Source organism: Gorilla gorilla, chromosome 16, assembly GCF_029281585.2.
Source record: "Gorilla gorilla gorilla isolate KB3781 chromosome 16, NHGRI_mGorGor1-v2.1_pri, whole genome shotgun sequence".
NCBI lineage: Eukaryota > Metazoa > Chordata > Mammalia > Primates > Hominidae > Gorilla > Gorilla gorilla.
This window is the reverse complement of record NC_073240.2, coordinates 81,310,604-81,334,317: the sequence shown is the minus strand read 5'-3', so window position 1 is coordinate 81,334,317 and position 23,714 is coordinate 81,310,604. Positions and strand designations below refer to the sequence as shown.

Sequence of the window (23,714 nt, the reverse complement as noted above, 5' to 3'; positions counted from 1 at the left end):
AAAATGGCCACACCTGCTTAGAAAAGAAGACAGTCCCTCTTCCAGTAAGAAAGCAAGGCTATCATAAAAGACAACCCCTGAAAAGCTATTTGGGCTAACTGCGATGCATACTTCAGACACCTACTAGCTCTGTATCTATATAACAGTTCTTGTATCTACACAACAGTCACATTTACAGTGACTTAAAAAAAATGCTCTAAAGCTTCTGAGTCACCAGAGAGGACAGGGTATCATAGTTCACCAGAAAGAGGAAGATCCTGGCAAGGTTAAGGATAGAAAGGAAATATTCTTGTCCTCATACTCTCTCCTCAGCAACTCCTAAGGGCTGTTAGCTCTCAGGAGGTGGAGAGTGACCTAGTTTTAAGGATGACATATATAGTATGACATGTTGCTCTTTTGGAATGGGAAAATATAATTGTAAAAGTCAACCGGCCGGGTGTGGTGGCTCACGCCTGTAATCCCAGCACTTTGGGAGGCCGAGGTGGGTGGATCACGAGGTCAGGAGTTCAAGACCAGCCTGGCCGAGATGGTGAAACCCTGTCTCTACTAAAAACACAAAAATTAGCCGGGCATGGTGGTGGGCGCCTGTAATCCCAGCTGCAGGAGAATCACTTGAACCCGGGAAGCGGAGATTGCAGCGAGCTGAGACTGCACCACTGCACTCCAGCCGGAGCGACAAAGCGAGCGAGACTCCTTCTCAAAAAAAAAAAAAAAAAAAAAAGTCAACCATTCGGCTGGGCGCAGTGGCTCACTCCTGTAATCCCAACACTTTGGGAATTACAGGCAGGCAGATCACCTGAGGTCAGGAGTTTGAGACTAGCCTGGCCAACATGGTGAAACTCCGTCTCTATTAAAAATACAAAAATTACTCAGGTGTGGTGGTGGGCACCTGTAATCTCAGTTACTATGGAGGCTGAGGCAGGAGAATTGCTTGAACCCAGGAGGTGGAGGTTGCAGTGAGCCGAGATTGTGCCACTGCACTGCAGCCTGGGCGACAAGAGCAAAACTCTGATTCAAAATAAAAAAAAAAGTCAGCCATTCAAAATAATTGCAAATTTCCCCTTCAAGGACTTAAGATATAACCATATTATCTGAAATTCTCTTTTAGGAGGCTTCACTTAACCTAAATCCATTCACTCATTCAAAAAACATTTATTGAGCACTCAGCATGTACTAGGCACTGTTGTAGGCACTGGGAATGTAACTGAACTCCGTTCTCATGAAGTTCACATTCTGTTGAGAAGAGATGGGCAGGAAAGGGGAAGGAAGGAAGGAAGGAAGGAAGGAAGGAAAGAAGGATGGAATGAAGGAAGGAAAGAAGGAAGGAAGGAAGGAAAGAAAGATGTGTCTGAGGAAAAATGAAACAGAATTAAGAGGATGGGGGATAGGCATGCTATTTTATGGAGAATCATCATAATGAGGATAGTGAATTCAGGTGATATTTGAGCAGAGACCGGAATGAAGTGAGGGAGTCAGTCACATGACAATGTGGAGGAAGAACAGATGCTAAATAGATGGAAAAGCAAGTGCAAAGTTCCTAAAGTAGAAACACGCTTGGCTTGTTTGAAGAACATCGGGAGGGCCAGTGTGATACAGTGAGAAGGGGAAGGGTGGTTTAATGAGATACTTGCGGAAGTTGCCAAGTATCCAGAGCCTTATAGGCCGGGGAAAAGACTCTGAAATACGTTGGGAAGCAACTGGAGGATTCTGAGCAGGAGAGTGACCTGATGTGACTTACACAAAGGATCATCTGGTTGCCGTGTACACAAGATTCTGTAAGTAGCAAAGTGGAATAGCTCATTAAAACAGTACCACTGTAATCTAGACAAGAGAAGGTGGCGACTTGAATAGAGTCGCAGCAGTGGAGGTACTGGGAAGTAATCAGACATATTTTGAATGCAGAGCCAGCATGACTTGCTGAAAGAATGGATTTGGTAGGCCGGGTGCAGGGGCTCACGCCTGTAATCCCAGCACTTTGGGAGGCTGAGGCGGGCAGATCACGAGGTCAGGAGATTGAGACCATCCTGGCCAACATGGTGAAACCCCATCTCTACTAAAAATACAAAAATTAGCTGGGCATGGAGGTACGCGGGTGTAGTCCCAGCTACTAGGGAGGCTGAGGCAGGAGAATCACTTGAACCCTGGAGTCGGAGGTTGCAGTGAGCCGAGATCGGGCCACTGCACTCCAGCCTGGCGACAGAGCAAGACTTCATCTCAAAAAAAAAAAAAAAAAAGGGATTTGGTGGGTGAAAGAAAGTGAGGAGTGAGGAGTAGGGACTATCCTAGGGTTTTTGGTCTGAGCATCTATAAGAAAAGAGCTGCCATTTACTGGGACGGTGAAGACTACAGGACAAGCAGACGAGGGTGTGTGTGTATGTGTGGGTATGAGTTGAAAGTTGTCACCGGGCACGGTGGCTCATGCCTGTAATCCCAGCACTTCGGGAGGTCAAGGCAGGCAGATCATGAGGTCAGGAGATCGAGACCATCCTAGCCAAAATGGTGAAACCCTGTCTGTACTAAAAATACAAAAATTAGCTGGGCGGCGTGGTGGTGCGTGCCTGTAATCTCAGCTACTCGGGAGGCTGAGGCAGGAGAATAGCTTGAACCTGGAAGTTGGAGGTTGCAGTGAGCCAAGATCGCGTCACTGCACTCCAGCCTGGCAACAGAGCGAGATTCCGTCTCAAAAAAAAAAAAAGAACACGAAAGTTGTCTTGTACTTACACGGCCTATTAAACATCCAGATATCTAGATTGGTGCCTGCCATATAGTAGATGCTCAATATTTACTGAATGAAAAAGGTAAGATATTGAGTAAGGCAACTGAATTAAAAAATCCAAGTATATCTATCTACTATTAACTTTATATATTTAAGTATATTTACTCTTGTTTTGCAACCACGGGGACTCATCAGAATCCTTTACTTTTTGGTCCTGGAAGAGATATTGGAGATCCTCCAACTCACATATTCTAAATTAAGGATCAGAGATTAAGAGACAAGTGATCAGGGCAAGCACATTTATGCTACAGCTAGAACCCGACATCAGGCTTTATGATTCTTAATTCATTGTTCCACACTACAACAAGCTCTCCTTGCCCCAAACATTAGTGCTAACTTCCTATGTCCAGTGAACTACTCTTTTCAAGGAGTATATTGGAAGGGTTCTCCTTACAGACACTGACTAGTTGGAATCTATTTCACAAAGCATTAAACGCAAGTGAGAACTTCTATACGTGAAGTAGTCTTTTTTTTTTTTTTTCTTTTTTTTTGAGACGGAGTCTCGCTCTGTACCCATGCTGGGGTACAGTGGCGCAATCTCGGCTCACCATAACCTCTGTCTCTGGGGTTCAAGAGATTCTCCTGCCTCAGTCTGCCGAGTAGCTGGGACTAAAGGTGCATGCCACCATGCCCTGCTAATTTCTGTACTTTTAGTAGAGACGAGGTTTCACCATGTTGGCCAGGATGGTTTCTATCTACTGACCTCGTGATCCGCCCACCTCGGCCTCCCAAAGTGCTGGGATTACAGACAGGCGTGAGCCACCGCGCCCGGCCAGTAGTCATGATTTTCAACTCTCTGGCAACATGTTCAGACTGGTCCGAAACAGCAATGATATTTAGATGTGCATTATACAGATAACATATATTACTTGACAATTACGTTGGCAAACAAATACATTCTTTTGTGTCCGGAATTGGTGGGTTCTTGGTCTCACTGACTTCAAGAATGAAGCCGTGGACCCTAGCGGTGAGTGTTACAGTTCTTAAAGGCAGCAGTGTCCGGAGTTTGTTCCTTCTAACGTTCAGATGTGTTCGGAGTTTCTTCCTTCTGGTGGGTTCGTGGTCTCACTGGCTCAGGAGTGAAGCTGCAGACCTTTGCTGTGAGTGTTACAGCTCATAAAGGCAGTGTGGACCTAAAGAGTGAGCAGCAGCAAGATTTACTGCAAAGAGCAAAATAACAAAGTTTCCACAATCTGGAAAAGAACCCCAGCAGGTTGCCACTGCTGGCTCGGGCAGCCTGCTTTTATTCTCTTATCTGGCCCCACCCACATCCTGCTGATTGGTCCATTTTACAGAGAGCCCAGTGGTCTGTTTTGACAGGGTGCTGATTGGTACGTTTACAATCCCTGAGCTAGACACAAAGGTTCTCCACGTCCCCACTAGGTTAGTTAGATACAGAGTGTCCACACAAAGGTTCTCCAAGTACCCACCAGAGTAGCTAGATACAGAGTGTGGATTGGTGCATTCACAAACCCTGAGCTAGACAGAGTGCTGATTGGTGTGTTTACAAACCTTGAGCTAGATACAGAGTGCCGATTGGTGTGTTTACAATCCCTTAGCTAGACATAAAGGTTCTCCAAGTCCCCACCAGACTCAGGAGCCCAGCTGGCTTCCCCCAGTGGATCCCGCACCGGGTCTGCAGATGGAGCTGCCTGCCAGTCCCGCGCCGTGTGCCCGCACTTCTCAGCCCTTGGGTGGTTGATGGGACTGGGCGCTGTGGAGCAGGGGGTGGTGCTTGTCGGGGAGGCTCAGGCATGGCCGGCTGCAGGTCCCGAGCCTTGCCCCGCGGGGAGGCACCTAAGGCCCGGCAAGAAATGGAGCGCAGCGCCGGTGGGCTGGCACTACTGGGGGACCCAGCACACCCTCTGCAGCCGCTGGCCTGGGTGCTAAGCCCCTCATTGCCCGGGCCGGCCGGGCCGGCCAGGCACTCCGAGTGCGGGGCCCGCCAAGCCCACACCCACCCGGAACTCGCGCTGGCCTGCAAGCACTGCACACAGCCCTGGTTCCTGCTCGCGCCTCCCCCTCCACACCTCCCGGCAAGCTGAGGGAGCCGGCTCTGGCCTTGGCCAGCCCAGAAAGGGGCTCCCACAGTGCAGCGGTGGGCTGAAGGGCTCCTCAAGCCGGCCAAAGTGGGAGCCCAGGCAGAGGAGGCGCCGAGAGCGAGCGAGGGCTGTGAGGACTGCCAGCACGCTGTCACCTCTCACTTTGACTAGGTCTGTATAGTTAGGAAAATACTTGACTTACAGTTAGCCAGCAAACTTTTAACACAATACGTTTTTTTTGCTATGAATAAACATCTACCTGGTCTTTGGCCTATAAGAACTTACATTCTACTTAACTTTCAACAAACCAAGTATTGGGTGTCCACTGTGTCAGTGTACTAGACATGGTAAACAAAAACGGTGTCTTTAAATCAAGTAAATAGACAAAAACAAACAAAATAATTATTAGAAAATAATGCAATTTTTTAAAAACTGCAAACACCTATTTAAAACTGGCTCGGGTAATGCTAGAATACAAAGAATAATTAGATTTTTGTGGAATTTTTAGGAAGAGGTTTCCTGAATGAATGAGCGAGTAGGGGTTTTAAGAAAAGGAATCAGCTATGGCAGGCAGGATATTCTAGGCAAGGAAAGTAAGGCACTAGAAAAGCTAAAGGGTAGAAGCAAATCAGTCGTGGCATGAGTCCACACCCAGGTGTAATAGAACTGGATCACTGGCCAGGTGCGGTGGCTCACGCCTGTAATCCCAGCACTTTGGGAGGCTGAGGCGGGCGGATCACGAAGTCAGGAGATCGAGACCATCCTGGCTAACACGGTGAAACCCCGTCTCTACTAAAAACAAAAAATTAGCTGGGCGCGGTGGCGGGCGCCTGTTGTCCCAGCTACGCAGGAGGCTGAGGCAGGAGAATGGCATGAACTTGGGAGGCGGAGCTTGCAGTGAGCCGAGATCATGCCACTGCACTCCAGCCTGGACAAAGAGCGAGACTCCATCTAAAAAAAAAAAAAAAAAAAAGAACTGGATCACTTCCACTTGTGTTTAGTGTAGTGAGTGGCGTTAATAACTCCACTTGTGTTTGTGGCTGCAAACACAAGCCAAAGCAGTGCACAATTGACATCTGAAGCCCAATGAATGTGATCAAAACAAAGCACTTAAGTTTTGTTTGGATTTGCTGCTGCTAGTACACATCATAAAGGCAGATTTTCACACTCATACAATTTTCTGCATTCTTCAGTATCTGTCAGCGTGTTCAAATACTTTTAATACACAACTTAAAGTCAAGACACACTTTGGAAAACTTTTTCCGAAGAAAATGATCCAAAGAGCAGAATGTGAGTCAATAAACGGAGAAAGGCAAGCAGCGGTTTTCCATCTTCTGCGCCAGTGTGCTGTAAACTTTTAAGTCAGGAAAACTATGTTTTAACCTATGAGATAATGCCTTTCAAAGTGATTAGCACGACCGGGTGCGCGGTGGCTGACGCCAGTAATCCCAGCACTTTGAGTGGCTGAGGTGAGCGGATCACCCTGAGGTCAGGGTCGAGATCAGCCTGGCCAAAATGGCGAAACCCCGTCTCTACTAAAATACAAAAATCAGCGGGGCGTGGTGGCGCCCGCCTGTAATCCCAGTTACTCGGGAGGCTGAGGCAGGAGAATCGCTTTAAACCGGGAGGCGGAGGTTGCAGTGAGCCAAGATCGCGCCATTGCACTCCAGCCTCGGTGACAAAAAATAATAAAATAAAAAAGGGCTTAGCATAGTATCTGGCCAGTAGGGAGAAATTATGATTATTATTTTGACCTTAGACCTCTCTTAACTGTCTGAAATTCGGGTTTCTTAAAGGACACAGGCGGTCTCTGAGGCTCCCGCCAGCGGAGACAATCTCCCATTAAAATATACATCGGTTAAATATTTGCTGAACAAAGTAAACTATGTCTCCCCGAATCCCATTGAGCGCCTACTCGAGATCCGGACCGGAGCCGGGCAGGACGGGCCCGTCGGTCCCACACGCCGTATAAGTGGGTGGAGAATACCCCACACGCCCAGACCAATAGGCGGGGTGAACGAGGACCGTGTTCACCACCTCAGCCCGGCTCGCGGAATGCCTTCTGTTCGCCTCCGGGCTTGCAGTGGCTTTCCGTCGCAGGTCAGGCCGCGTTCCACTTCCGCCGGCAGTCCAGACACGCCCCTTCGGGTCCAATCCCCGCCCCTCACACACCTGGCCCCGCCCCGTCGGGAGCTCGGCGGTCCTCTCTGCGCGAGGTCTTCTTAGCGCCCGACGGGGCCACGCCCATCCCCGACGCTCTGAGGTCACCTACAGGGCCGACCCTCGGTGGGAGGAGGGACGGAGGGAAGATGGCTGCAGAGACCGGATATTGGCGCTGCCTCCCCGAATCCCGGACCGGCGCTGAGGAGGCGGTTCATCTGTGGCCAACGGCGCTTCGGAACTCGCGCTGGGGGAACCCTGGCGACGGGGCCTGGCCCTGCTATATGCGGGGGCCTCGGCTGGAGTGAGCGGCATGGACGCCTCTTTCCTCCGGCTCTTCCCTTGTTGCGAGAGCTAGAGGGCAGCGGGCGGCGGAGGCAGCGGGGCCGGCATGGAGGACGTTAATTCCAACGTGAACGCGGACCAGGAGGTGCGGAAGCTGCAGGAGCCGGTGAAGAAGCTGGGGAAGCAGCACGAACAGCTGAGGAGCCGCTCGCGCTGTGCTGGGCCCCGGCTCTATAGTCCCGGCAGGGCGGTTCGCCGGCTCCTCCACTCCCTCCTACGGCGTGGGGTCCCCTCGGGGCTTCCCCTTGGGTCTCAGCGCAAAGTCGGGCGGCGGGGCCGGATGGACCCGAGGCGGACGAATAACGAGGAGTTGCGGGACGCCACCTTCTTGCTGGCGGCGGGGGAGGGCGGCTTGCTGGACGACCTGGAGCGTCTGTCAGGCTAGGAGGACGGGGAGGAGAGCTGGTGAGCGCGGGGCGCTGGGCGGGGCTGGGCGGGGGCGGAGGACATCCCGGAGGATCCCTCTTGTTGGGCGCCTGGCTTCGTGTAGCCAGCCAGGTCCGCTCTCGGCGGGTACTCGTGGTCTTGCTCTGGCAGAGGGGAGGTCAGTTGGAGTTGGGGGTTCGAGGCTTGCGAGTACAGGGCTTGTAGCTCCTTCTCTGGATTGTGGACCCTCTGGGTGCTGGGTCCTATTGGGGTTGGTGGGTTGGTTGGATCCAGAAGGGCTGTTCGCCGTGGGGAGGAGTCGGAGGTGGGAAACTGCTTTGTAGGCAGGGATTCTGCTTTATATAAGAGACCAGCTTTCGGATGCTGGTCTGGGCATTTTGGATGTTGGGGAGGGGTTTGGCTTGATGAGGTATCACCAAGTTCGGGGGGTGCAGACCAAAGTCGGCGACGTCTATGCAGCGGTTGGTGTTTGGGATCAATTTCTAGCGTGGATGGGGAGACCATGTGGATCAGCACTCCCCTTTAGGTAGTGGGGTAAAGCTTGCTCTGTGTGAAGAGGTCAGAGGATGGTGCTGTTTTGTGTGAAGAATCAAGGGTGAAACAAGAGCCCTGGCTCTGATATTTTAAAACAAGAATTGAATCTGGCATTTTGCAGAGCTCTGAATTGACATTTATCACATCTATCCTTCATTTCCATGTCCTCCTATGGGCAGAGAAAGAGTCCTATTTTAATACCTAAACCAAAGCTGTATTGTCATAAGCCACTTCTTGATGAAATTGTGACCCACACCTTAATATCACTTTCATAAATAGGACATGGGAGGCTTTTCCCCTCCTTTTATTATAAAGATGTCTGTGGGAAATTCTCTTAATTCATCCTTTTTAAAATTTTACCTTTTAGCTAAAATGTTTCTGCTCTGTTGAAATTCAGACTTCTAACTTAGTGAAATCGAAATCATTCATAGACTGTAGTATTGCAGGGCTCGAACTGTGCAGTGTTCTGAGGTAGTTAAGAGCTTTGCTGGATTCAGGCCCTGGGTTTGCCCAGGCTTGTATGACCTTGAGCAAGTTATTCTGAGCTTCACTTTCTTCCTCTATGATGGAGAAAATAATGATAGCACTTACCTCTATAGAGTTATGAAAATTTAGTAAGATAATCCATGTATGCATTTAGCACTGTTGAGATCTTGGCTTACTGCAAGCTCCGCCTCCTGTGTTCACACCGTTCTCCTGCCTCAACCTCCCGAATAGTTGGGACTACAGGCACCGGCCACCACTCCCGGCTAATTTTTTGTTTTCGTATTTTTAGAAGAGACGGGTTTTACCGTGTTAGCCAGGATGGCCTCGATCTGACCTCGTGATCCTCCCGCCTCAGCCTTCCAAAGAGCTGGGATTACAGGCGTGAGCCACCGTGCCCAGCCTATTACTCTTAAGCCTAGTTATTTAAATCAAACATTTAGTGAGCTCTTACATGATGTTATAGGAGACTCTGAAGATTCTCAAGTGTTGATTCCTGTTCATAAGGCAGTTATAGTCTTGTTGAGAACTAAGTTTTATGCAGATAAATAAACTAGAAAGTGTATGGTGAATTGCCGAAAGAGAGAGAGAACAAAAGTACTGTCAGTGCGCAGTAACTGGGAAGAAAACAGTAGTCCAAAGTAGAGGGGCCAAACTTTGAGGAGGAGGCTTTGGAGTCTGGAAGTGAGGAAAGAGTGGGAAGGGCATTTTATGCTCTGACAGCTACAAGAGCAGAGTCAGAGATATTTGTAACTCCCAGTTAGGAGATTTGAATAACAGAAGTACTCTTGAGTATATGGTGACAAACCTTTATTTTTTATTTACTTTTTTTTTTTTTTGAGACGGAGTCTCGCTCTGTTGCCCTGGCTGGAGTGCAGTGGCGTGATCTCACCTCACTGCAACCTCCGCCTCCCGGGTTCAAGCAATTCTTCTGCCCCAGCCTCCCAAGTAGCTGGGACTGCAGGTGCCCACCCCCATGCCCAGCTAATTTTTGTGTTTTTAGTAGAGATGGAGTTTCACCATACTGGCCAGGCTGGTCTCGAACTCCAGACCTCGTGATCTGCCCGCCTTGGCCTCCCAAAGTGCTGCGTGAGCCACCGCACCCAGCCGACAAACCTTTATTACCAGGTGATATCAAATATTATTAGAGCTGACTGTGGTAGTGACAGTTTTTCATATAAATGTGAAATTGCATCCTCCCAAAGGAATCCTGAGTATGTATGCACTTTAAAAGAACCCAGAATCATCTAAATATTGTCACATGGCTCTTGCAAGTGATGATAATAGTGATGCTCATAATAATGAGGATTAGCTGCACTCATCAGCCTGTAGAAAGTAAAAAGTTTCCTTTTCGAAATTTCCTTTCTTGTTAAAGAATAAATCATAAGTGTTAGAAATAATAGTTTCTTTTAAAGACTAACTTCCTTCAAGCCTCCTCTGCTCTGTGCTAATAACTCTTCATTAAGCCCTATCCTATGTAGCTGTTAGATATAAGGGAATAAGTATATTCTATGTCCTTGTACTTTAATCAAGATATTTGTGCTGGACATGCTCACAGGCACGTTCCAGCTCGCAGCCTATGCCCCTTCCTTATTTGGAAATATTACTTTTCTAAGTCCTTTCGCAAGCAACTTCCTCATTTCCTTTGTTCTCTATTGCCTTTCCCTATTTAGGAAAGTTTTAAGTTATTAGCCAGTCAGGTTTAATTTAAATTGTGAGGTCCAGCTCCAGCCAATGGAGACAGGACACAGTAGCAGGGACAAGCTGCATAAGGGATAAAAATTGCTTCACTCCTTTGTTTGGGTGTGCTGTTGCCATTGTTTCATCTGTGAGGAGCACCCTTTCTGCAGAAAGTAAAATTGCCTTGCTGAAAACACTTTTTGTCTAAATGCTGATTTTTCCTTGCAGTACTGAGGAGCAAGCATTCTGTTTCTAAATAAACACTTTACTTATAACAAGCCCACTTTAAATTATGTATTATTAGAACACATTGAGTCCACTTGGAGAAGCCGATTAAGTCTTGGGCTGCTGTGGTTCCTGAGCATGAGCTTTGTTAAGCTTTGTCAAGTCTTCTAAATACTATGCCAGGAGTTTCTTTTGACCAGATGATTCCTGCTTATTGCTTTGATCCTGGCTTCATATCTAGATATTATAGATGTCCTACACTTTTTCTGAGAACATTTGTGTGAATTGAAAGTTGGATAAACATATGTAAAATGCATGAGGCATGTGTGTAGGGTAAAAGTTATAGGGGGTGGATATCAGTGGCAGGAAGATTCAAAGTTGAGATTTTTTTCTTTCTTAGCAAGCTAAGAATCTACCTTCTATAACTTCTAGCCATTGCATCTTCTTTTTCATCTAGAGGAATGTTTCCTCCAGAGTGTATATGCTGCAAAGTGGTAGTTCTGAAGATGTCAATAAATACCATGTAGGAAAAAAAGTGGGTGGGTTCTGGGGTTGAATAAATGTGGGAAAAAACTGGATTCAACAAAGATAAACAGGTTTCTTTAATGCTGGACTCTTGGAGATGCTAATGTGTACTGAACATAGTAAATCTCTAGGGAGTATGGTTTGTTCCTAAATCTAATGGAGCTCCCAAGGAACTAGTATCTTATGGAACACACATAGAAAATAGTGCTCTACAGTAGTCACTTTCACATTTTTTTCTTGGATCCAACTTCATGATAAGAAATACATTTTAACTCATAATCTATTCACATGTATATGAATAACTGAAACAGAAGTTTCACAAAATTATGATTATGTTTGCCACAAATGGTGTGCTCTAATATTTTCCTTCTGTTTCATCAGAAAAAAAATACTGGTTACTATCCAGCTAAGCTGATTTTGTGACCCATTAATGAGTTTCAATTCTCACTTTGAAAACACTGTTCTAGAATTACAGAAAGGTCTAGGGTTGAGAACTAACACTACTGTGCATCACAGTGTGTCAGTCTGTGCCAAGCAGCTTATAAATATTTTTTGCCTCTAATTTTTATACATTTATGAGGTAAGTATCATTTTCTAGGTAAGGATGCTAATCTGTCTCCAAGCCAAATAACACACAGTAAATGATGGCACCAGGATTTGAATCTGGGTCTTTATACATCATAGCCTATGCTGTTCTCACTGTATTTTGCTTTTTCCAAGTATAACCCCGTTTTCACACGAATGGCCCCTTCACATATTTGAAGACTACCGTCGTGTCCCTGCTGACCCTTTCTCCCTGCCACACATGGTGAGCATTCCCTTCTCTTCTTCAGAGTCAATAATCCCAGTTAGTTTAACCATTCCTTAGATAATGTAATTCTCTGATCCTTCAACCATGGTTATTTTTTCTTAATTAACCCTTAATTGCTCATTGTCATTATACATTGTGCCCAGCATTTTAGATGATATTTGACCAGACAGAGTGTGGTGGGTATGAGCCAAATGCTGGTTTTTTTTTTTTTAACCAAATATTTCATTAACAGTTTTAACTTCTGTTACTTATGCTTAATATGAACCAGAAGTGTCAACTTCTCTCTGAAATGTTTTATACATAAGATGTTAAACTGAGTCTCCCTAATCCTGTTTTTGTGTAGTGGATTTTTTTTTTTTAGCTTAAATATAAGGCTTTTATTTTTATTTTTTATTTTTTTAGGTGTGCTTAGATTAAATATAAGGCTTTTAAATTTCCTTTTGTTAGTTTTTATTTAGACATTTAATATTACACTTTCTATTTGGTCATCTTTATGTTTGGTAGGCATACCTACTATGTCTTCATTCAAATTGTTGATAAAAATATTGACAATAAATTACTCAGAAGTGTGCAAGTCAGCTAGACTCACTTTAGATTAACACCAGTCCATTAATCAGCACACATTATGGTTGTTCAGTAACAACTAGTTCTGTCTATTATTGTCAGGCCCATATGACATTTTATGTGGATATTAGGAAAGATTTTGTCAAATGCCGTACTGTAATTAAGCTATACTGTGCCTACAAGATTCTCACCTACAGCGAAGAATACTACATTACTAACCTTTGAAAATAACCATTGCAGTTGATTCGGTTGAACTTGTTCATGGTGAATCTTCTAGCTAGGATTCCATGTATTCACTTTTCCTTTCTTAACTTCCAAACATTCTTTTTAATCTAATTTTGAATTTTGCAAGGAATCAGTTTGGTCTGGACTTTCTAGACACCCTTATTTTTCTCATGAGAAATTCTCATATTTCCTTTTATCCAGACTTTTGATTCTACCAATGTTCACCATAATATTAGTAATAAGATTTCTGTTCCTTTCCATCATTGGGAGTGATATGCCTAAACCTATGTCAAGCTACATCCTGGCTCACTGGATACGTTTATGAAGATGCTTTAAACTCATACTGACTTCTCAAGAATAACCTTTGTTGATAAATGTCCCAATTCAGAGACAGGTAGCTCTGTGGTTTTTAGTCTTTTTTGTCACTTGTGGCTCTTCACTGCTGAGAGTTTATTTATTACACGACTTCTTTGTTCATGTATGCTTTTTGTAGAGGGCCATTGGTAAAATTTGCCTGTAATTTAATCTGATAAGCCTAAGTTAATAAAGCAATTTGTGTACTTATCACCACTTATCTGAGTAGTTTGGCAGTCATTCACTGATTAACATACTAACATCTTGGGAAGTTTTATGTTTTCTAGACTCTTCTGTACCAAGGAGATGTTACTTTAAAGTAATGTGGTTTCTTCGTGTGTGTGTGTTAGATTAATCAGCTGTTTTTTTTTTTTTTTAAGACAGAGTCTTGCTATGTTGCCCAGGCTGGTCTCAAACACCTAGGCTCAAGCAGTCTGCTCACCGTAGCCTCCCAAAGTGTTAGGATTACAGGCATGAGCCACCATGTCTGGCCCTCTATTCCCTTGTTTGCAGTGGTTTTCCAGTCATTCTAAAATTGCTTTAAAATTTTTTCTTTAATGGAACAAATTCTTAGAGTACCTGTGTGCAGCACAGTGTTGGGAATACTGAGAGACATGATAATGCAAGTTCTTTTTCTTTTTTTTTCGAGACGGAGTCTTGCTGTGTCGCCCAGGCTGGAGTGCAGTGGTGCGATCTCTGCTCACTGTAAGCTCTGCCTCCCGGGTTCACGCCATTCTCCTGCCTCAGCCTCCCAAGTAGCTGGGGCTACGGGCGCCCGCCACCACACCCGGCTAATTTTTCGTATTTTTAGTAGAGATGGGGTTTCACCATGTTGGCCAGGATGGGCTCGATCTCTTGACCTCGTGATCCACCCGTCTCGGCCTCCCAAAGTGCTGGGATTACAGGCGTGAGCCACCGCGCCTGGCCCCAGGTTCTTAGTTTCTTAAAAAATAGAATTTAGCCAAGCAAGGCCCCATAGTTGGTAACAGTCTATTACAGTCACTATTATGTGCCCATGTTTTATATGCTAAGTGTTGTGTAAGCAGCGGTCGTCAACCTTTTTGGCATCAGTGATTGGTTTTGTGGAAGACAATTTTTCCACGGACTGGGGGTGGCAGATGGGGGTTGATTTCGGGATGATTCAAATGCATTATATTTATTGTGCACTTTATTTCTGTTATTATTACAGTGTAATATATAATGAAATCATTATACAACTCAGCACAATGTAGAATCAGCGAGGGCCCTGAACTTGTTTTCCTGCAACCAGATGGTCCCTTCTGGGGTTGATGGGAGATTGTAACAGATCATCAGGCATTAGATTCCAATAAGGCGTGCCCAACCTAGATCCCTTGTGTGCACAGTTCACAATAGGGCTCATGTTGCTATGAGAATCTAATGCCACCGCTGACCTGAGGAGGTGGAACTCAGGCAGTAATGCAAGCAATAGGGACTCGCTGTAAATACAGATGAAGCTTTGTTTACTTGCCTAGCTACTCACCCTGCTATGTGGCCTGGTTCCTAACAGGCCGCTGACTGGTACTAGTCCATGGCCTGGGGGTTGGGGACACTTGGTGTAAGGCATTTTATTTATTTTTTTCGAGACACAGTCTTGCTCTGTCGCCCAGGCTGGAGTGCAGTGGTGTGATCTCGGCTCACTGCAACCTCCACCTCCCAAATTCAAGCGATTCTCCTGCCTCAGCCTCCTGAGTAGCTGGGATTACAGGCACACGCCGCCACGCCTGGCTAATTTTTTGTATTTTAGTAGAGATGGGGTTTCACTGTGTTGCCCAAGCTGGTGTTGAGCTCCTGAGCTCAGTCAACCCACCCACCTTAGCCTCCCAAAGTGCTAGGATTACAGGCGTGAGCCACCGCACCCGGCCACACTTTTTTTTTTTTGTTTAATTGAGGTAGAGACTCGCTCTGTTACCCAGGCTGGAGTGCAATGGTGGAATCCACAGCTCACTGCAGCTTTGACCTCCCAGGCTTGAGTGATTGTGTTACCTCAGCTTCTTGAGTAGCTAGGACCACAGGTGTGTTACACCATGCCTGGCTAATTTATTTTTTGTTTTGTAGAGACAAGGTCTCACTATGTTGCCCAGGCTGGTCTTGAACTCCTGGGCTCAAGTGATTCACCTGCTTCAGCCTCCCAAAGTGTTGGGATTACAGGCATGAGCCATTATGCCCAGCTCCTTTACACATGTTAAATCATTTAAAGCGTACAATTTTGTCATATTTACTATTCTTTTTTTATTGTAAAATGTACATAGCAAAATTTACCATGATAATCGTTTTTAAGTGTACAGTTCAGTGGCATTAAGTACATTCACATTGTTGTGCAGTCATCACCAGCATCCATCTCTAGAACTTTCATCTTCCTCGATTGAAACTGTGTACCCATTAAAGAACAATTGCCTGTTCCCATGGCCCCCAGCCCTTGGCAACTACCATTCTACTTTCTGTGTCTATGATTTTGACCATTCTAGGTACCTCACATAAATAGAATCATACAATATTTTTTTTTGTGTGTGTCTGGCTTATTTAGCATTATGTCTTCACAGTACATCCATGTGGTAGAATGTGTCATGTTATCCCCATTTTACAGTAAAAGAAGCTAAGCCCAAAGTCACATAGCTAATAAAGTGAAGTTGAGATTCACACCAAACCTAAAAGTCATGTCTAATGAAGAACGTTTGACCTTGTTTTATTTAGCCTATTTAGCTTGGGAAGAGAACTTTTTGAATATTTGAAGGACTATAATAAGGATTATTACTTATATAACTCCTCATCATTACACTAATAGGTGTAAATTAGAGGCAGGCAAATTTTGATTTAGTAGAAGGAAGGATTTTCTAATAGAGCTGTTTTTGGATGATATGGACTACTGGAAAAAATTGTTGGAAATAACCTTCAGAAGACTGCCAAATGTTCCTGTGGCAGGGGATGTTACAAATAAGTAAAAAAGTTGAGTTATCTGAATTCTAAGTGTTCTTTTAATTCTGTTGTGGTCTGTGTGGGAGCATAAGATAGCTTCAAGAGAAAGTGCTAAGCTTAAGTGTGGGAGAGATCTTTAGCAATGGAAGCATCATGGATTTTTTATTTTTAAGTCTGTGGCACATTTCTCTGAATATCCTCAGTAATGGCCAATTGTTTTCCTCTTGAGGGTAGGTTTGAATTTTGAAAACCATTAGAAGTCCTTATCATGCCTGGTGAATAAAAATGGATTAGCAAGATACTTAGAAGTCCTCAGCAGTCCAATGCCAATTTGCCTTTTTCCTAGATTTACTTGCTTTTCCCAGAACCTTTATGAACATTTATGTCCTTTGGCATTTGATGTTCATCCCTTTTTTCTCTTCCTCTTACCAAAATTTTCCTTATTCTTCAAGCACGATGCAGATTTTCTTTCCTTTGTGAAGTTCTGAACTTTTAACTTGGTTTACTTCCTCTTTAATGTCAACCTATTGAGAGGTGAAGCCAGCTGGACTTCCTGCCTCAAGTGGGGACTTGGAGAACTTTTTTGTCTAGCTAGAGGATTGTAAATGCACCAATCAATGCTCTGTGTCTAGCTAAAGGATTGTAAATGCACCAATCAGCACTCTGTAAAAACGCACCAATCAGCACTCTGTAAAATGGACCAATCAGCAGGATGTGGGCGGGGACAAATAAGGGAATAAAAGCTGGCCACCCCAACCATCAGAGGCAATTGGTTCGGGTCTCCTCCCACAGCTGTGGAACCCTTGTTCTTTTGCTCTTCACAATAAATCTTGCGGCTGCTAACTTTTTGGGTCTGTGCCACCTTTAAGAGCTGTAACATTCAGCGCAAAGGTCCAAAGCTTCATTGTTGAAGTCAGCGAGACCAGGAACCCACTGGAAGGAACCAACTCCGGACACACTATCACTGTTTATATATCCTTTCTTAGAGTATATTTAACACAACCACCTTGTACTTTGGTCTGTGTAGTCTAGATTGTGAGCCATCTAAGCAGGAGGACAGTACCATATTCATGTTTATGTTTCTGAACAGAACCACAGTATAGTAAGACTTCAGTTACACTAATTTAAATGAAATCAATCTATCAGTGATGTTAGGTTAAAATGAGGTGAAACTGTAAACTGAGACCAAATTTCTTACATGACCGTTATGCCAGTTACAGATGAGGAATTTCACACAGATTCTGAATAATGGCAGTATTGAATCTCCTTTCCCATGATGAATTAAAGAAGAAAATACTGTCTAGATCTAGTGTCTGATTTTAAAAGTCAGTTTTAGAATTAACCAAAATACTAGCATGGCTCTGTTTTGTAGGATTACAGAAGCACTTTGTTTTAAAGTTCTTTGTACTTTTTGTGATTTCCAAGTTTTCTTTCATGAATATGAATTGCTTTTATAATTTAAAAAATCCTACTGATAAAATTTGTCAGTTTCATTACCGTGTGGTCATGTAGGGATCATAATATAACCTGATACATTAAAAGCCATTGATGTTTTCCTTGTTACTTAGTGCTAGTAAGATTATACATCACAGATGGAGAAATTTTGGTTTCAATAAGTTTAAATAATGCATTTTTGATAGAATTGGAACCCAAGACAGCTGATATGATCTTATGATCTATTATACTTGTTTGTTTTAAATTTAACAATTTAATTGGACAAAAAAATTTCTTGAATTGGATAGCACCCACGACCAAAAGTGGTTTAGAATGCCTCTTGTTTTTAACTTTTCATTTATTTATTTATTTAGAGATGGAGTCTTGCTCTGTCGCTCAGACTGGAGTGCAGTGGCCTGATCTCGGCTTACTGCAACCTCCATCTCCCAGGTTCAAGTGATTCTGCTGCCTAAGCCTCCCGAGTAGCTGGGATTACAGGCGCCTGCCACCACATCCGGCTAATTTTTGTACTTTTACTAGAGACGGGGTTTCACCATGTTGGCCAGGCTGGTCTCTTAACTCCTGACCTCAGGTGATCCGTCCGCCTTGGCCTCCTAAAGCGCTGGGATTACAGGCGTGAGCCACTGCGTCCGGCCTAACTTTACATTGAGAAAATGAAATTGCTCAAGTGTAACTATTAAAATGTTTATCGTATCTACCTAAATAAACTATGTAGTCTGTTTTCATGAAAAACAACAGCAACTTTGTTTTTTAGGAATATCAGATAAGGAACCCAAAACAGTATTGCTCACATCCTGTGAACCTTCTGGATCGCTGATGTTGCTGCTGCTGCTCAGTCCCATCTTTGAGGCCACCCTGCATTCAAATCCCTGTGCCAAATTGCCCAGGGAACCTGGTCCTGATGCCCTGGTAGCCCAGAAGGGATACTTGCCTTCTCCTTCCACTTACCCAGACCCCTGCCTCCCTACCCTTCTGCTAGGAACATGTCTACAACTATGTAAATTCGTGTAATTTTGACATGATATTTGAAAAAGACAATTTGAGCAGTAAATAGCAGAATTAAGTAGTGTCTTAATGTAAATGGTTTGTGTTACCACAATACACTGTTCTAGCCAAAGCACACTGCATGTGACTTCTGTTGCACTAGTTTTTAGTAGCAAAAATGAACCTGTAAAATAACGTAGGTTTTAAGGCTTTGGTAATATAAGTTATTTCTTTCTTATTTATTTATTTATTTATTTCTAAGACAGTTTCATTCTGTCGGCCAGGCTGGAGTGCAATGGCGCGATCTCGGCTCACTGCAACCTCTGTCTCCCAGGTTCAGGTAAGTCTCCTGCCTCAGAGTCTGGAGTAGCTGGGAATACAGGTGGCTGCCACCACGCCTGGCTAATTTTTTTGGTGTTTATTTTTAGTAAAGATGGGGTTTCACCATGTTGGCCAGGCTAACATAATACTTCTTTGTAAAAAAAGTTTTTGTAAATGTTTTATGTAAAATGTTTTATATGAGCATACATATATGTACATGTATGTTTATGTATTTTATATATACATAAAAATCTTGCATACATATATTTACATGTGTATATGTAAAAACAGTACATGGTGGTAATTCTGCAACTTTTTTTATCCAAAGGTATTTAAAATAGTATTATTAAGAGTGCTATGTATATTCTTTTTTTTTTTTTATTATACTTTAAGTTTTAGGGTACATGTGCACATTGTGCAGGTTAGTTACATATGTATACATGTGCCATGCTGGTGCGCTGCACCCACTAACTCGTCATCTAGCATTAGGTATATCTCCCAATGCTATCCCTCCCCCCTCCCCCCACCCCACAACAGTCCCCAGAGTGTGATATTCCCCTTCCTGTGTCCATGTGATCTCATTGATCAATTCCCACCTATGAGTGAGAATATGCGGTGTTTGGTTTTTTGTTCTTGCGATAGTTTACTGAGAATGATGGTTTCCAATTTCATCCATGTCCCTACAAAGGACATGAACTCATCATTTTTTATGGCTGCATAGTATTCCATGGTGTATATGTGCCACATTTTCTTAATCCAGTCTATCATTGTTGGACATTTGGGTTGGTTCCAAGTCTTTGCTATTGTGAATAATGCCGCAATAAACATATGTGTGCATGTGTCTTTATAGCAGCATGATTTATAGTCCTTTGGGTATATACCCAGTAATGGGATGGCTGGGTCAAATGGTATTTCCAGTTCTAGATCCCTGAGGAATCGCCACACTGACTTCCACAATGGTTGAACTAGTTTACAGTCCCACCAACAGTGTAAAAGTGTTCCTATTTCTCCACATCCTCTCCAGCACCTGTTGTTTCCTGACTTTTTAATGATTGCCATTGTGACTGGTGTGAGATGATATCTCATAGTGGTTTTGATTTGCATTTCTCTGATGGCCAGTGATGATGAGCATTTTTTCATGTGTTTTTTGGCTGCATAAATGTCTTCTTTTGAGAAGTGTCTGTTCATGTCCTTTGCCCACTTTTTGATGGGGTTGTTTGTTTTTTTCTTGTAAATTTGTTGGAGTTCATTGTAGATTCTGGATATTAGCCCTTTGTCAGATGAGTAGGTTGCGAAAATTTTCTCCCATGTTGTAGGTTGCCTGTTCACTCTGATGGTAGTTTCTTTTGCTGTGCAGAAGCTCTTTAGTTTAATTAGATCCCATTTGTCAATTTTGTCTTTTGTTGCCATTGCTTTTGGTGTTTTGGACATGAAGTCCTTGCCCACGCCTATGTCCTGAATGGTAATGCCTAGGTTTTCTTCTAGGGTTTTTATGGTTTTAGGTCTAACGTTTAAATCTTTAATCCATCTTGAATTGATTTTTGTATAAGGTGTAAGGAAGGGATCCAGTTTCAGCTTTCTACATATGGCTAGCCAGTTTTCCCAGCACCATTTATTAAATAGGGAATACTTTCCCCATTGCTTGTTTTTGTCAGGTTTGTCAAAGATCAGATATTTGTAGGTATGCGGCGTTATTTCTGAAGGCTCTGTTCTGTTCCATTGATCTATATCTCTGTTTTGGTACCAGTACCATGCTGTGTTGGTTACTGTAGCCTTGTAGTATAGTTTGAAGTCAGGTAGCGTGATGCCTCCAGCTTTGTTCTTTTGGCTTAGGATTGACTTGGCGATGCGGGCTCTTTTTTGGTTCCATATGAACTTTAAAGTAGTTTTTTCCAATTCTGTGAAGAAAGTCATTGGTAGCTTGATGGGGATGGCATTGAATCTGTAAATGACCTTGGGCAGTATGGCCATTTTCACGATATTGATTCTTCCTATCCATGAGCATGGAATGTTCTTCCATTTGTTTGTATCCTGTTTTATTTCCTTGAGCAGTGGTTTGTAGTTCTCCTTGAAGAGGTCCTTCACATCCCTTGTAAGTTGGATTCCTAGGTATTTTATTCTCTTTGAAGCAATTGTGAATGGGAGTTCACTCATGATTTGGCTCTCTGTTTGTCTGTTGTTGGTGTATAAGAATGCTTGTGATTTTTGTACATTGATTTTGTATCCTGAGACTTTGCTGAAGTTGCTTATCAGCTTAAGGAGATTTTGGGCTGAGACAATGGGGTTTTCTAGATAAACAATCATGTCATCTGCAAACAGGGACAATTTGACTTCCTCTTTTCCTAATGGAATACCCTTTATTTCCTTCTCCTGCCTGATTGCCCTGGCCAGAACTTCCAACACTATGTTGAATAGGAGCGGTGAGAGAGGGCATCCCTGTCTTGTGCCAGTTTTCAAAGGGAATGCTTCCAGTTTTTGCCCATTCAGTATGATATTGGCTGTGGGTTTGTCATAGATAGCTCTTATTATTTTGAAATACGTCCCATCAATACCTAATTTATTGAGAGTTTTTAGCATGAAGGGTTGTTGAATTTTGTCAAAGGCTTTTTCTGCATCTATTGAGATAATCATGTGGTTTTTGTCTTTGGCTCTGTTTATATGCTGGATTACATTTATTGATTTGTGTATATTGAACCAGCCTTGCATCCCAGGGATGAAGCCCACTTGATCATGGTGGATAAGCTTTTTGATATGCTGCTGGATTCGGTTTGCCAGTATTTTATTGAGGATTTTTGCATCCATGTTCATCAAGGATATTGGTCTAAAATTCTCTTTTTTGGTTGTGTCTCTGCCCGGCTTTGGTATCAGAATGATGCTGGCCTCATAAAATGAGTTAGGGAGGATTCCCTCTTTTTCTATTGATTGGAATAGTTTCAGAAGGAATGGTACCAGTTCCTCCTTGTACCTCTGGTAGAATTTGGCTGTGAATCCATCTGGTCCTGGACTCTTTTTGGTTGGTAAACTATTGATTATTGCCACAATTTCAGCTCCTGTTATTGGTCTATTCAGAGATTCAACTTCTTCCTGGTTTAGTCTTGGGAGAGTGTATGTGTCGAGGAATTTATCCATTTCTTCTAGATTTTCTAGTTTATTTGCATAGAGGTGTTTGTAGTATTCTCTGATGGTAGTTTGTATTTCTGTGGGATCGGTGGTGATATCCCCTTTATCATTTTTTATTGTGTCTATTTGATTCTTCTCTCTTTTTTTCTTTATTAGTCTTGCTAGCGGTCTATCAATTTTGTTGATACTTTCAAAAAACCAGCTACTGGATTCATTGATTTTTTGAAGGGTTTTTTGTGTCTCTATTTCCTTCAGTTCTGCTCTGATTTTAGTTATTTCTTGCCTTCTGCTAGCTTTTGAATGTGTTTGCTCTTGCTTTTCTAGTTCTTTTAATTGTCATGTTAGGTTGTCAATTTTGGATCTTTCCTGCTTTCTCTTGTGGGCATTTAGTGCTATAAATTTCCGTCTACACACTGCTTTGAATGCATCCCAGAGATTCTGGTATGTTGTGTCTTTGTTCTCGTTGGTTTCAAAGAACATCTTTATTTCTGCCTTCATTTCGTTATGTACCCAGTAGTCATTCAGGAGCAGGTTGTTCAGTTTCCATGTAGTTGAGCGGCTTTGAGTGAGATTTTTAATCCTGAGTTCTAGTTTGATTGCACTGTGGTCTGAGAGATAGTTTGTTATAATTTCTGTTCTTTTACATTTACTGAGGAGAGCTTTACTTCCAACTATGTGGTCAATTTTGGAATAGGTGTGGTGTGGTGCTGAAAAAAATGTATATTCTGTTGATTTGGGGTGGAGAGTTCTCTAGATGTCTATTAGGTCTGCTTGGTGCAGAGCTGAGTTCAATTCCTGGGTATCCTTGTTGACTTTCTGTCTCGTTGATCTGTCTAATGTTGACAGTGGGGTGTTAAAGTCTCCCATTATTAATGTGTGGGAGTCTAAGTCTCTTTGTAGGTCACTCAGGACTTGCTTTATGAATCTGGGTGCTCCTGTATTGGGTGCATATATATTTAGGATAGTTAGCTCCTCTTGTTGAATTGATCCCTTTACCATTATGTAATGGTCTTCTTTGTCTCTTTTGATCTTTGTTGGTTTAAAGTCTGTTTTATCAGAGACTAGGATTGCAACCCCTGCCTTTTTTTGTTTTCCATTTGCTTGGTAGATCTTCCTCCATCCTTTTATTTTGAGCCTATGTGTGTCTCTGCATGTGAGATGGGTTTCCTGAATACAGCACACTGATGGGTCTTGACTCTTTATCCAACTTGCCAGTCTGTGTCTTTTAATTGGAGCATTTAGTCCATTTACATTTAAAGTTAATATTGTTATGTGTGAATTTGATCCTGTCATTATGATGTTACCTGGTGATTTTGCTCATTAGTTGATGCAGTTTCTTCCTAGTCTCGATGGTCTTTACATTTTGGCATGATTTTGCAGCGGCTGGTACCCGTTGTTCCTTTCCATGTTTAGTGCTTCCTTCAGGAGCTCTTTTAGGGCAGGCCTGGTGGTGACAAAATCTGTCAGCATTTGCTTGTCTGTAAAGTATTTTATTCCTCCTTCACTTATGAAGCTTAGTTTGGCTGGATATGAAATTCTGGGTTGAAAATTCTTTAAGAATGTTGAATATTGGCCCCCACTCTCTTCTGGCTTGTAGGGTTTCTGCCGAGAAATCCGCTGTTAGTCTGATGGGCTTCCCTTTGAGGGTAACCTGACCTTTCTCTCTGGATGCCCTTAACATTTTTTCCTTCATTTCAACTTTGGTGAATCTGACAGTTATGTGTCTTGGAGTTGCTCTTCTCTAGGAGTATCTTTGTGGCGTTCTCTGTATTTCCTGAATCTGAGTGTT

General features: G+C 43.3%; 1 protein-coding gene and 1 pseudogene across 1 annotated transcript in view; one reads left to right on the top strand and one right to left on the bottom strand.

Annotated features, from left to right (window-relative positions):
- Nucleotides 1-3,619: 3,619 nt before the first annotated feature.
- LOC109023368 (proline-rich protein 2-like) lies at nucleotides 3,620-8,214 on the bottom strand (annotated as a pseudogene).
- The window catches only part of MTHFS (methenyltetrahydrofolate synthetase), an 81,989-nt gene continuing 65,888 nt past the window's right edge, over nucleotides 7,614-23,714 (top strand). The window contains exons 1-2 of the mRNA XM_063698761.1: nucleotides 7,614-7,728; nucleotides 18,747-18,824. Coding sequence (XP_063554831.1) covers nucleotides 18,780-18,824 — 45 coding nt within the window. The 5' untranslated portion in view covers nucleotides 7,614-7,728; nucleotides 18,747-18,779. The remainder of the gene's footprint in view (nucleotides 7,729-18,746; nucleotides 18,825-23,714) is intronic.